At 32.4% G+C, this 13330-nt stretch overlaps 2 protein-coding genes across 12 annotated transcripts in view; both read right to left on the bottom strand.

The window, feature by feature from the left end:
- Positions 1 to 939, bottom strand: part of LOC128675540 (protein insensitive-like) — a 19172-nt gene extending 18233 nt beyond the window's left edge. The window contains exon 1 of the mRNA XM_064436368.1: positions 697 to 939. The gene's annotated coding sequence lies outside the window, so the exon portion shown is untranslated. The remainder of the gene's footprint in view (positions 1 to 696) is intronic.
- LOC128675541 (protein insensitive-like) overlaps positions 1 to 13330 on the bottom strand; it is an 18915-nt gene extending 5585 nt beyond the window's left edge. For 4 of the 11 annotated variants that reach the window (XM_064436375.1, XM_064436379.1, XM_064436376.1 and 1 more), the window contains exons 1-10: positions 13050 to 13330; positions 12639 to 12772; positions 12437 to 12502; positions 12136 to 12254; positions 11883 to 12026; positions 11623 to 11791; positions 11018 to 11083; positions 10614 to 10846; positions 10353 to 10526; positions 10087 to 10174 (exon numbers count right to left, since the gene is read on the bottom strand). In XM_064436375.1, the coding sequence (XP_064292445.1) occupies positions 11668 to 11791; positions 11883 to 12026; positions 12136 to 12254; positions 12437 to 12502; positions 12639 to 12772; positions 13050 to 13155 (693 nt within the window). In that variant the 5' untranslated portion in view covers positions 13156 to 13330 and the 3' untranslated portion in view covers positions 10087 to 10174; positions 10353 to 10526; positions 10614 to 10846; positions 11018 to 11083; positions 11623 to 11667. Of the gene's footprint in view, positions 1 to 8355; positions 8451 to 8956; positions 9037 to 9164; positions 9267 to 9441; positions 9619 to 9688; positions 9811 to 10086; positions 10175 to 10352; positions 10527 to 10613; positions 10847 to 11017; positions 11084 to 11622; positions 11792 to 11882; positions 12027 to 12135; positions 12255 to 12436; positions 12503 to 12638; positions 12773 to 13049 lie in introns of those variants that run through there. The other 7 variants (XM_064436377.1, XM_064436378.1, XM_064436384.1 and 4 more) reach the window with 7 other exon arrangements.

Below are 13330 nucleotides of genomic sequence, written 5' to 3'. Positions count from 1 at the left end.
GTATATAAGTGATCCTTTTCTCGGGCAGAAACCACACCTAACCAGCATTATCACGCTATCTATTACATTCATATCGTATAAAATTACCTGATATTATAGGGTAGATTAATAAAATGGACCTACCTTGTGGGGCCCTGTGTGGGGCTTGGTCGTGCAGCTGGAGAAGTGCCAACGCAGCGTCCATCTCCCGAGCGGTGGTGGCGCGCCCAGCCAGTTTACAAGCGGAGATCATATTTTCTGACAAATAAGATAAACTAAGAATTAACAGTCCCGTGGATAAAACCGGTCAAATGAAATTACTTAAAGCTGAATTTCGGCACAGAATCAATACTTTATATTTTTGTGAAATGTTGAATAATTTATATAAATAAATTTTTCAAATCAGATATAAATCTGGGGGGCTACTATGAAACATACACATACACACGTAGCACGCCAAACGCCATTGCGTTAACGTAGTTTGTTTTTTTATACGATGCATACACGATATGTGGACGTTAGTAACGTGCTACGTGTTTGTATGTTTCTTAGGCCTTCTGTTCACTAAATCACCCTATCCTTATAATACACATACATCTGTCTAAAAAAGATAGCATTAAAATTACAAGGATAACCTGTTAAAGTTAGCTTTTCGTTAAAATTATTGGTGAAAGAGCTATAGTTGAAATAAATGGTATAAGGTTACTTAGTACTCACCGGTAAGATATAGATTGATCTGTTCAGGCACTTTCAGTAGAATCGTGTGGAATTATAATCCACACACAGTAAAAATAGATTTAGAAAAAAAAACGTAAATTCAAAATAAAAATTATTAAAACGAGTCCAAAATGATAAAAATAAGAGAATATTTAAGTAACACTTAAACACACGCACAAGTAATAATTAATTCGTGATATTCAGAAAACCACGCGACTACCCGCAACGGAATTCGGAAAAGCACTGATTTCAAATTTGAAATGCACGACTTTATATTCAGTCCTGATACAATAGAAGAAAATACCACGAGGCCTATTGTTTCAGAAAGTGGTAAAAGCAGGTAAAAAGTTCAGGGCAATATCGTAATCTCCTTTATCCCACCGGCTTATTGGAAATAGGTTCACATAATGGTAATTCATTCATAGAAAAGAAACAATAGTATCTCCGAGCTTTACATGAAATAAAAAGAACAATATACTTAGTTATTGTGGAATTTGGCGTATAAGAATTTTTAGTACCAATGAGTTATTATATATTTGGAACATGTATATATATTTAGTTTCGTATTTAGTCAAAAGTAACACAATATAAGGCAGTAATGTCTCATACATTCAATTGGATGTAAATAAATAATAAAACATATAAATATATTAGGACAAATCACAAAGATTAATCTAGCCCCAAAGTAAGTTCTAGACTTGTGTTACGGGGTACTAACTCAACGATACTATATTTTATAACATACAATACGTATATAGATAAACATCCAAGACCCGGGTCAATCAGAAAAAGATCATTATCCATCATGACCCGACTGGGGATCGAACACGGGACCTCTTGATTCAGAGGCATGCACTTGACCACTGCGATCGTCATTTATTAAGATTGTTGTGTAGTTTAAAAAAAAAAAACCAAACTACAGACTGAGCACTAGATTATTACCTTTGTAGTTTTGACTTTCAGCTTAGTTTTCTGTTTTTTTCTTTGTTTAGAATATTTAAAAAAATGTAGGTACAGGTAATAACGCCACGTACCTTTCTTTATCTCGAACGTATAGAATATGTACCTACATACGAGTATGTTCACAATAATATATTTTTTGTGCAACTATAACTTGATCATTGATTTTATTATTTTATATGTTTTTATATAAAAAAGGAAAGCCTAAAAATGAACCATATTTATATAGGCCCAAAGCATTGATTAAATAATAATTGCTCAAGCGTTCAAATAGGAAACACTTACAATCACAATTTTTGTGATCGTTAGGTAATGAAACTCAAAATTACCATATCATAATGAAAGTATAGAAAATCGGTATCAATACAATATAGTCACTTTCAATTATTTTAATAAATAAAATGACAATAGACAAAAGCACCTGAGGCCCGGTGTCTTAAGTCGATTTTATATTTTATTAATATTTTATATGGTTCAATGTTGCAAAGTATTTCTAACTAGCGGCCCGCTCCGGTTTCGCTCGGGTGTAAAAAATGTAGTAAAAAAATTCAAAAGATTCGTATATTTCTTTGTCAAATTTCATCAAAATCTGCGCAATAGTTTTTGAGTTTATTCATTACAATTACAAATCTTTTTCTCTGTTAATGCCACATTATCGTTCGCCATAACGATGATTTTGCCAACGTCCAGGTTAATAGAGCATATACGCAAAGCTCAGCGCAGATGGCGCTCCTAGTACAACTAAGGTACCTACACAAACATTGCCAATGGAGGCAAAAACCGCCAATTTTCAATATTGTTGCAAATATACAACCAAAAATACCTTCTACGCATTCGTGATGCGAGTTTAAAGGAAAAAGGAAGGATAATAACCACAATACCTATATTATAATCTTTGAACACTATTGATATCACATTGCACTATTTGTGGGATTGGGATATGTATATTATTTTCGACCACCACTTCTTCAACATAATCAATTAACCACTTCCACCCAAAAACTCTTCAAATCAAAAATATATAAACACAAAATACCGTCTATAGGTTTAACTTCATATACCTATGACGACGACATATTTGATTTTTAGCTTCATGTTTAGGAGCTCTTTGTCGCCTTTGAGTACACTTTTAAGAGTGCAGTAGACCATGAGAAAACTGAAGGGCGGTTAGTTCCTGTCCTGAAAATAATAACACTATTTTAGGTTATGTTCTGCATTATTTGGTCAACTGTGTTCAAGTTTTTTATCTTATGGAAAACGATTTTTCCCAATATTTCGGCACCCGAATTTGTTACATTGTTGTATATTTTCACAAACGAATGCTTATATAATGCTTTCATTTACGTTAATTTTAGAGTACTTTATTAATCCTTTAATTAATAAAGTTCTCTAAAATTAACGTTTTAATCGACATAGCAAAAGACGGCAAAGCTTTTGTGTATACCTAACATACAGAGCTGTACTCTGGCGGGATAAATGTGTAGTAATACGCCCTATTAACACATAATATGTTTTGTCACTGTATTAAACTAATAGTAGATTAGTAGCCAAGGGCTGTAAAATGCATCCATTGCAACCGAGATATTTAAATATATATATATAGTTCGAGGGTGCAATTGAGGCTTACACCCGTGCTAACTACTCTGCTTCAGGTACATCTCGATTGCAAGTAAGTAAGTAGAAAAAAACGTAATTATAAAAAAAACACAAAACTAAACAATGTTTAAAGTAAAAGTTTTCTATTCCCGCCTTATTTCATTAAAAAGAACCAAGTAAAAAACTTTTTTTTTTTCAAGAACGAAATTGAGCTTCGCCGTTCGATAGGTACCTATATAAAATTGATAACTATTATATTTATACGAAGACAAGGCTGAATAGCGAAGCGATCTCTTTGGTCATTGGGCTGAATGCATGATGTCAATGCCAGTATGATGGTAAGATATACTTTTTGAAAGATTGAAGTGTTTTTTTTTTAATTACTTACTGCCCTAGGGTTTTCTAGCTACATTATTACCCTAGAGCGCTAATTGGTCACTTACAAGCCTCATTTGGGGGTAATAAGGACCTACTTACTTGAGAGATGTAAAAAAATATTAATAAATAATATGAAAAGCATCTACAACTTCACTCGGGATATTCAGAAAACCAAGCGAATACAGAATTCGGAAAAGCACTGGTTTCAATTTGGAAATGTATGAGTTTATATTCTAGAAGGTATTAACGTACTACAGGGACTGGCATTTTTGTGAATATATGTAGATATACAGTTATCTGATTTTAATTCTTATCCTTTTGTTGAATAGTTTGTAATTTTTAATAAGTTTTTTTATTTTTTCTTTTAGTTACGGTTTAATGTAAAAAAGAAGTTATTATATTAAGATTGTTGTGTACATAAATAAAATGTTGAATTATTATGGCGTGTTGACGTTCTCTATTGTATCCTGATCCAATAGAGGAAAATAACACGAGGCCTATTGTTTCAGAAAGTGGTTAAATCAGGTAAAAAGGTCAGGGCAATATCATAATCTCCTTTATCCCGCCGGCTTATTGGAAATAGGTTCACACAATGGTAACTCATTCATAGAAAAGAAACAATAGTATCTCCGAGCTTTACATTAAATAAAAGGAACAACTTATTAGGGCAATTTTTTATATAATATTTTTTTGTTCCAAGTAGTAATTATATATTTCGAACATTTACTGGAAATATTACTACCTACCTGTTTATGTGTGTTTTGTATTTATTTATATTTGTATTTAGTCAAAAGTAACACAAATTAAGGCCTCTCGGCAATGTCTCATACATTCAATAGGGTGCATTTCAAAAGTACGAATTGAGTACTAGATTATATTACCTTTGTAGTTTTAGGGATTGCAGTCCGGATACCTCGAAATCCGAAGAAGACAATCCGTATTTTCGAAATTTTATATAATCCGGATCTCAGTATCGGAATCCGGCTTTTTCGATTTTTTTTCTTTTCTTGTAAGTTGGAGACAACAATCATCATTATTGCTATCAATAATTATTCTTTGATTATGGCAATTCTTTGATTTTTTTGATGATAACAATTCTTGATTAGTTATTGATAGTTTTCGATTGTTTTAACATTACTCCATCACACTAATGCGCAAAAAAAATTTTGACGATACTTTAAAATTTTATTGCACTTATCATATTGCAAATATTGCATTACAAATTTGACTTATAAAAGTGATTTCATTTCAATTATATGTAATAATTGTGTAAAATGTGCAAACTGTGTAAAATGTGAATTTCAAAACTGTATTGAAAAACAAATACACATTTTAAGTATATATAATTTGACTTATTATTCATGTGATAATTAAGTAACTAGATAACAACATATTTTACCTTGTTTTTTGTTCTATTCAATTTTATCGTAAATTGTTAGTGAATTGTGAATTTTAAATAAAAAAATAATGCTATGTTATTATTTTTTATCTATGGCTATGTTCCTTTTAAGATGAAGACTATATAGTTTAAGACTTACTGCTTTAAGTTTGACTAATTATATTTGAAAATTGTTGCCTATAAGTTCTATAAATGTTGATTAAACTTTTATTACAAAGATTTTTTATTCAATAAGATCGCACACATAGTTAAATAACATATTCGGGTTTTTGTGCAACGAAAACATTAATATCCGGATTTAAAAAATCCGTTTCTTGCAATCCCTCCATAGTACAGGTAATACACGCACACGTACCTTTCTTCATCTCGAACCGATAGAATATGTTCACAATAATATATTTTTTTGTGCAACTATTACTTGATCAGGTTTTTGATTATATAATATATAATAATAGGAAAGCCTAAAAATAAACCCTATTTATATAGGCCCAAATATTTTTCAAGCGTTCGAATAGGAAATTGTAATCACAATTTCTTTGATCGTTAGGTAGTGAATTTCTATTATTTAAAAAAAATGTTTCTGGGCAAGAAACTGGTGTTATGTAGGTTAATTATATTACTTGTAAGTAGTTCTCTCTTTATTTAGTTGCTTTGTTACTTTTCAGCACTAAGCAACAGAAAAGTTTAAAACATTGCTATTCTTGGTATATGCACATACCAAGAATAGCAATTGAATAGCAATGTTGGTGGTCATTTTGGCCTACCTACAGTGCGACTAGATGTGCCCGCAACTTCGTACACCGTCGCTTCCTGAAGGAGCTGGGCTGGCTGGAATGATCAGCGGCTCAGACCCCGCACGCAGAAAGGGCCCAGACAAGAGGCCTAACTGCGGAAAACAGTCCTCGAGGGAAGTAAGAAATAAGCCCGCAACTTCGTTTGCGTGCGATTCGAAGGTTAAAACCCTAATAATCTTAATAAATCATTTTTGGGACTTTTATAGATTTCTGGGATAGTGTTAATTTGTACCCAATTTTATTAAATTCGATCCAGTAGTTTGTTTTTTGATTATGGGAACCTGACAACTTACCAGGATGAAATGTATCTAAGATACCTAAGTCCGGTATGAAATCAAATAAATCGATACAGTAGTTTGTATTGTAATTATCATACAGGAACCTGAACATTTACCGGGATAAAATGTATCTAAGATGTAAGTCCGTATGTGTGATACCTTCATACAAAATTTCGAGTAAATCGATTCAGTAGTTCGTTTTGTAATTATCCTACGCGAGCCTGACCTTTTATCGGATTAAAGTATATCTAAGATGTTATACCAAATATCAAGTAAATCGGTCGAGTTGTTTTTGTGTGAAAAGCGAACGACAGACAGACAAAAATGTCAAAAATCATAATTTTGGCTTCTATTACTTGTATGAAGAAGTATTTTATTTATTTATATTCAATTTAAATTCATTTATTTTGTGAACATAGATAACACAAGTTGACATGATATTGTGAAAATGTAGGTACACTATGTCCCGCCATTGGGCATTGGTTAAACTGTAACTATTGTATTGTATGTGCCATCTTATCTTGTACTACAGTTACTGCAATAAAGATATTTGAGTTTGAATAAGTACCCAATTTTGGTAATATCTGGCACAACGCAACGGATGAGGCAGCCGCCCTAGTGTTGGAGTTCAAGCACCTAGGTGTATTGGTGCTTTAGTTACGTCGAGGCACGTGAATGACGGGGTAAAAAGTTAAAGCTTTCTCTTTCTGTCAACTAGACATAGGTGATAGATAGTGATAAAACATGCTTAGTAAGCTTCAACTTTTTTGTGAAATAATCAAAATCAAAATCAAAATCAAATCATTTATTCAGAAATTAGGCCTTCACAGGCATTTTTTCACGTCATATTCTAAATTAAATGATGTTTACCAAAGCTACAAACTACTAGCATTTCGGAACGACCACTGCTGAGAAGAAATGCCGAAAGAAACTCATTCAAACAGTGTTGGTCCCTATTATGCCAGAAGGGCTTGCCATTTTTTAAATATAAATTTATGTATAATTTTTTATCAGTAATATAACATGTAAGTACCTACACAATAAAGTACATGGTTAAAAGGTATACTGAAACATATTATGATTGTGATCAAGTGCTGATGAAAGGAAAATATATAGAAAACAGGGTTAATATATATATTGCATTGAATTTAAAAAAATACATTAAAAAGCATTTATTCATTTGATTTTAATAACAGGCACTTTTCCCTAAGTTAATTTTTCAAGGACAGTTTTCTTTCTGGTTGTTCGCTTCGAAACGAATGCACAATAAACTCGATCTTATCTGAAAACAAGAAAAAATGGTCGATTTAAAAATGCTCGAATTGAATTAGTATTATCGTATTTATAGTCTGAGGAAGTAAGGAGTAGGTAATTATTCTATCGTTAACACTCGAAATGAAATACATCAATACATATAATAAAACAGTAAAAAAAGTATTTCTGTACATTGAAGATATTTAAATAAAAAAATTGAGATCGATAGAGAATCAGTAATAGAATAAGAATTAAAAAAAAGTGTGTCTGTTTGTTTGCACACGCTAATCTCTGGATCTACTGGACGGATTTGAATGAAACTTTTTTGTTGTAAAGCTATAAAGCCTGGTCAACATATAGGGTATATTTTGTTTTGGAAACTGGAACAGCTCGAGCAGTACCTATAAAGACCAACTAAACTGTAGGAAATATAGAAAAGTCACCTTAACAAAAATTGTTCGCCCTGATGAGCATTTTCTGATGACGTACACCTGATGATGAACTCCAACAGCCACCAACTATACTATAACAGATATGACAAAAGCGCCTTAACAAAAGTTGGTCAGTCTGATGAGCATTTTCTGATGACGTATAAAAATCGAGGATAGATGATGAACTCCAACAGCCACCAGCTACACTATAACAGATATGACAAAAGCGCCTTAACAAAAGTTGGTCAGTCTGATGAGCATTTTCTGTTGATGTATAAAAATCTAAGATCTGGAACACCTGAAGAAGAGTCATACTAGTTCAGTTAAACTATATAGAAAATATACTTTTTCATTCTGATTAGCATCTTCTGTTGCAGAATTAGTGGTAGCCTTAACTAGATTTATATCTAGGAATTTAAAATCAATTTAAAAAAAAAATAAACAAAAGTTCAAATGTAATTAGGCAGACCTACTGCCTAATTACATTTGAACTTTTGTTTTTTATTATAATTACTACTATACAGATATTAAAAATACTTAGTACAAGATCTAAAGAATATTTAGCTAGGTACTTAACATTGCATTAATTAGCTCGTATGGGAAATCAGCCTGCTGCCTCAACCTCAAGTCCTCACTGGTCTTCACTCCCGCCAGCGGAACCAACCTGTGACAATAACTTTATTAACTTTTTAACCTAGGACCCACAGATATAAGAACATTATGTAATGTTCTTATGCCTTAGCTTTTATTAACTTTTATTGTCCTAAGACTGACTCAAAAGAATAAATAAAATGCAAATTTAGTAAGTATGTAGGTATGTAATTCCTAAGTATTTTTTGAGTACGATTATTGGTGTTTCGGAATATTACAAAATAATAATTCACATTGAAAATAATCGTTATTTGATATCTCAGCTTAATATATATATAATATATAGATATGTTTCTAGAGTCCAACGAATGCTTTTCAGTAACAGAGACGGAAATTTGGCATGTCCCAATCCTATTGGTACCAAAATATACAATCCCATTTGTCAAAACAATATTATTCGATTTAGATTATTGTGAATCAGATTTATCTTCTGTGGTTTAATGATTCTTATTGCATATTGTTTTAGCTTGTTAGTCTATAGTTTTCCAAATAATATAAACGAAAATAGAACAAGCATACCTATAACATCTTAGCATATTATCATTATAGATAGTGTTTAAGTTTCTGCTTTTTAAAACTGACTTTCTGACTTCCGGTTTCTGTAACAGTATAATAAATTTAAATTAATAAACGTTATTCATTTTAGGATACAATACAGAAAAATATAGGTAATACCTATTGGAAAAATATACGTCATGTCGTGCGGCTGTGTCATCCACTTCCAATCGTACTGAGCATGTTTGGTACTTGAGTAGTGTAAAACCCAGAGTACCTATCTCTCACAGTCATAGGTCTTCATTTGCCGGTTCCAAATAAATAACATTTTAACCTATGGAAAATAAATAAAAATGCAAATATAAGGATTTTTTTGAATTCGATTATTGTTAATTGTTTCGGAATATTACAAAATAATAATTGACAATGAAAATAATTGTTATATGATATCTCCATTAAATAAATACTTAATTTTTAAACGAGTAATAGTTTCCATAAAATAAACTAACCGATTTGCCGCAACGCAACATTTCGATACCACTGTGAGCACAATGTCTTCAACAAACCGGGCATTTAGCTTCTTCTTAGCTCTCCTGGACGGGAACGCTGGAGCAGGCTTTCCCGTCAATGAATATGTTGCAACAACGCTTCAAATTATTTTTAGAACTTTATCTAAACCTACAATGCTGTAATAAAAACTGCTTTTTTTATATTTTTCTCTGAACCTTTTTCAAACTTAAATGTACCATTATTTACCTTTATGAAAACACTGCCATCAGCTTTCTTGTGGCGCTAGTGTATGTTTCTGGTGTCCAACATTAGTCCAACGGATGCTCTTGAGTAACCGAGACCTTGGCATATCCCCATCTCGTTGGTACCTAGAATATACAATCGCATTTGTCAAAACAATATTATTCGACTTAGATTATTGTGAATCAGATTCATCTTCAGATACAATTGGTTCCGATCGAATAAGTCAACGCCTCGGGTACGCCTCCGGCATTATTAGGTTGACGAATAGAATGAGTGATTGTCTCAACTAGATTTGTATTTTCCAAAATTTAGGTTTGTCTAATTACATTAAAATTTTTGTTTTGTATTGTAATTATTACTATATACATAGTACAAAATTTAAAGAAAATTTAGCTACTTACCAATGCATTAGCTCGTGTGGGAAATCTGCCTACTGGCTCAACCTCAAGTCCTCAACCGATCTTCACTGCCGCCACTTTTAACCTAGGACTTATATAATTTAAATATAAATAAAATAAAAAGGTAGTAAGCATTTTTTAAATTTCATTATTCCAAAGTGTTTCGGAATACCTATCACACAATAATAATTAACAATGAAAATTGTGTTATTTGATATCTATGCATAAATTAATACTTAAATATTTTACTGTCTACTACTGTTTCTCACCAAATTTCCGCGACGCGAATTTTGGTTCTTCAGGATGTAAGGTACACTATAGTTGTGTCAGTTTCTGTCGTCGGAAGAGGCCTCTATTCTCGCGAATTTTTCGTTTGATCTTTTTATTTTGTCGTGTGCGATGCATTTTGCTCTCATCTGCACGTTTTGTTTGTGAAAATAGTACTGTAAAAATAAAAGTATAAATATAACAAATAAATGCCTATTGTTCATACCTAATAAAATATAAATATTTAAAAATAATAAACTTACCGGGCAAGATTTGCCGCAACGCCACATTTCGACACCACGGCGTGCACAACGTCTTCAACGAACTGGGCATTATTAGTTTCTTCTTGTAACAAAACTTAAAGGTATTATTATTTAACTTCATGAAAACACTGTCATCAACAGCTTTCTTGTGGCTTCTTGTGTCTTTCTGAAGTCCAACGAATACTCTTCAGGAAGCGAAATGGAACCTTTGCATGTCCCAATCCTATTGGTACCTAAAATATGCAATCGTATTTGTCAAAACAATATTATTCGACTTGAATACTTATGAATCATATTCATCTGATATAAGTGGTTTAATGTTTCTTATTGTTATACTGTTTAGCTTGTTAGTCTTAGCTTTCCAAATAATATAAAAGAACATATAACAAGCATAATAATCTTACCAGATTATCATTATCCATAATGTTCACGTTTCTACTTTTTAACATTGTCTTTCTGACTTTCGGTTTCTGTAAAAATATAATAATATAAATTAATTAAAATATTACTCATTTTAGGAATCTAATAGAGATTAATATAATACCTAAAATTACAAATATACGTTATTTTAGTTCTGATTAAATTTCAAATTTCGTATCGAAGTGTCTTGTTTCTAACGGGTTGGCTCACGGTAGCGGTGCCTAGCTCAATTATTCGTAGCAAATATAATCCTATCGTGGCTGTTTCATCGATTTCCATATCTAACTTATCACTTCGCGGTTCTAAAAAAAAGATTAAGAGCATTCTTAATAATTAGACTCTATTGCTGTATATTTTAATGTTTGGTACTTGAGTTGTGTCAGTCTCTCTCTCATAGGACATTCATTTGCCGGTTCCGAATAAATAACTTTTTAACCTAGGACCTCCATACTAAAAAAATGCAAATGCAGTATTTTTTTAGTTCTACTATTATTGAGTGTTTTGGGAATAATAATAATTGACAATGAAAATATTCGTTATTCAATATCTCCACTTAACATACTTAAATAATTATTTTACTGTTTCTTACCACATTTCCGCGGCGCGACGACGTTCTTCAGTTGTGGACTCCAGTTTAATTAGATTCTGACGTAGATCGCGGTGCCCTATTCTCGAGATTTTTTCGACTGTTAGTCTGCTTCTTTAGACGAGAGCGAAGCATTTTGCTCTCATCTGCACATTTTGTTGTGATGCTAGTGCTGGAAAAATATAAAACAAAGTAAAATAAAAACCATAAGAAATAAAGATCAATAAAAAATATATTTTTTCGTTTCTACAATACAAACTAACCGCACAAGATTTGCCGCAACGCCACATTTCGACACCACGGTATGCACAATGTCATCCACAAGCTGTGCATTTAGTTTCTCCTTAGCTGGCTTGTACTGGAAGGCTGGAGAAGCCTTACCCGTCAAAGAATGGGTTGCCAGCACGCTATGAAAAAAAAACGCATTTAAAGCACAACGGTTCAAATTATTTTCAGAACTTTACAAAGCCTATTTTCATTTTTTATTACAGCTGTAATTATTACTCTATCATTTACCTTCGTGGAAACACTGCCATCAATAGCTTTCGTGTGGCGCTCGTATATGTTTTTGGAGTCCAACGAATGCTGTTCAGTAATTGGGATGGGACTTTGGCATGTCCCAATCCTATTGGTACCTAAAATATACAAAAGCATTTGTCAAAACAATATCATTCGACTTGGATTCTTGCTTCTGTGAATCATATTAATTTTTTGATATAAGTGGTTTAATGTTTCTTATTGTTATACTGTTTTAGCTTGTGAGTCTTAGCTTTCCAAATAATATATAAGAATATATAACAAGCATATAACATCTTACCAGATTATCATTAGCCACAGAGTTCGCGTTTCTGTTTTTTAAAATTGTCTTCTTAACTTTCGGTGTCTGCAAAAATAAAATAATTTAAATTAATTAAAAAGTTCATTTCAGGAATCTACCTAATAGAGAAAAACAGAATACCTAATAATTACAAATATACGTTATCTTAGATATTTTCTGATTAAATTTAAAAATTACTTACGGAACTCGCGACAGGACCGGGCTGGCTCACGGCAGCGGTGCTTTCGACGTTGGCTGGCTCGAACATTCGTATCAAATACAATGCTACCGTGGCTGTGTCATCCATGTCCATACCGTTCTCAATTAGCGGCAATTCTAAAAAAATGTTTGATATTTTGAGCATTCTTGCTACCTCATTTCTGTGTAAAACCCTGTCTCTCTAAAAAAAATACTATTAAAAAGTACATGCTACGAAAACACGAAAAGTATTCGAATACAGATTTGGCTGTGACATACCATATATGTACGAGTATATAAGTGATCCTTTTCTCGGGCAGAAACCACACCTAACCAGCATTATCACGCTATCTATTACATTCATATCGTATAAAATTACCTGATATTATAGGGTAGATTAATAAAATGGACCTACCTTGAGCCCTGTGTGGGGCTTGGTCGTGCAGCTGGAGAAGTGCCAACGCAGCGTCCATCTCCCGAGCGGTGGTGGCGCGCCCAGCCAGTTTACAAGTGGAGATCATATTTTCTGACAAATAAGACAAACTAAGAATTGACAGTCTCGTGGATAAAACCGGTCAAATGAAATTACTTAAAGCAGAATTTCTGCACAGAATCAATTCTTTATATTTTTGTGAAATGTTGAATAATTTATATAAATAAATTGTTCAAATCAGATATAAATCTGGGGGGCTACTA

This window comes from Plodia interpunctella, chromosome 14, assembly GCF_027563975.2.
Source record: "Plodia interpunctella isolate USDA-ARS_2022_Savannah chromosome 14, ilPloInte3.2, whole genome shotgun sequence".
NCBI lineage: Eukaryota > Metazoa > Arthropoda > Insecta > Lepidoptera > Pyralidae > Plodia > Plodia interpunctella.
The sequence above is the reverse complement of the archived record's forward strand: the minus strand, read 5'-3'. Positions and strand labels throughout refer to the sequence as shown.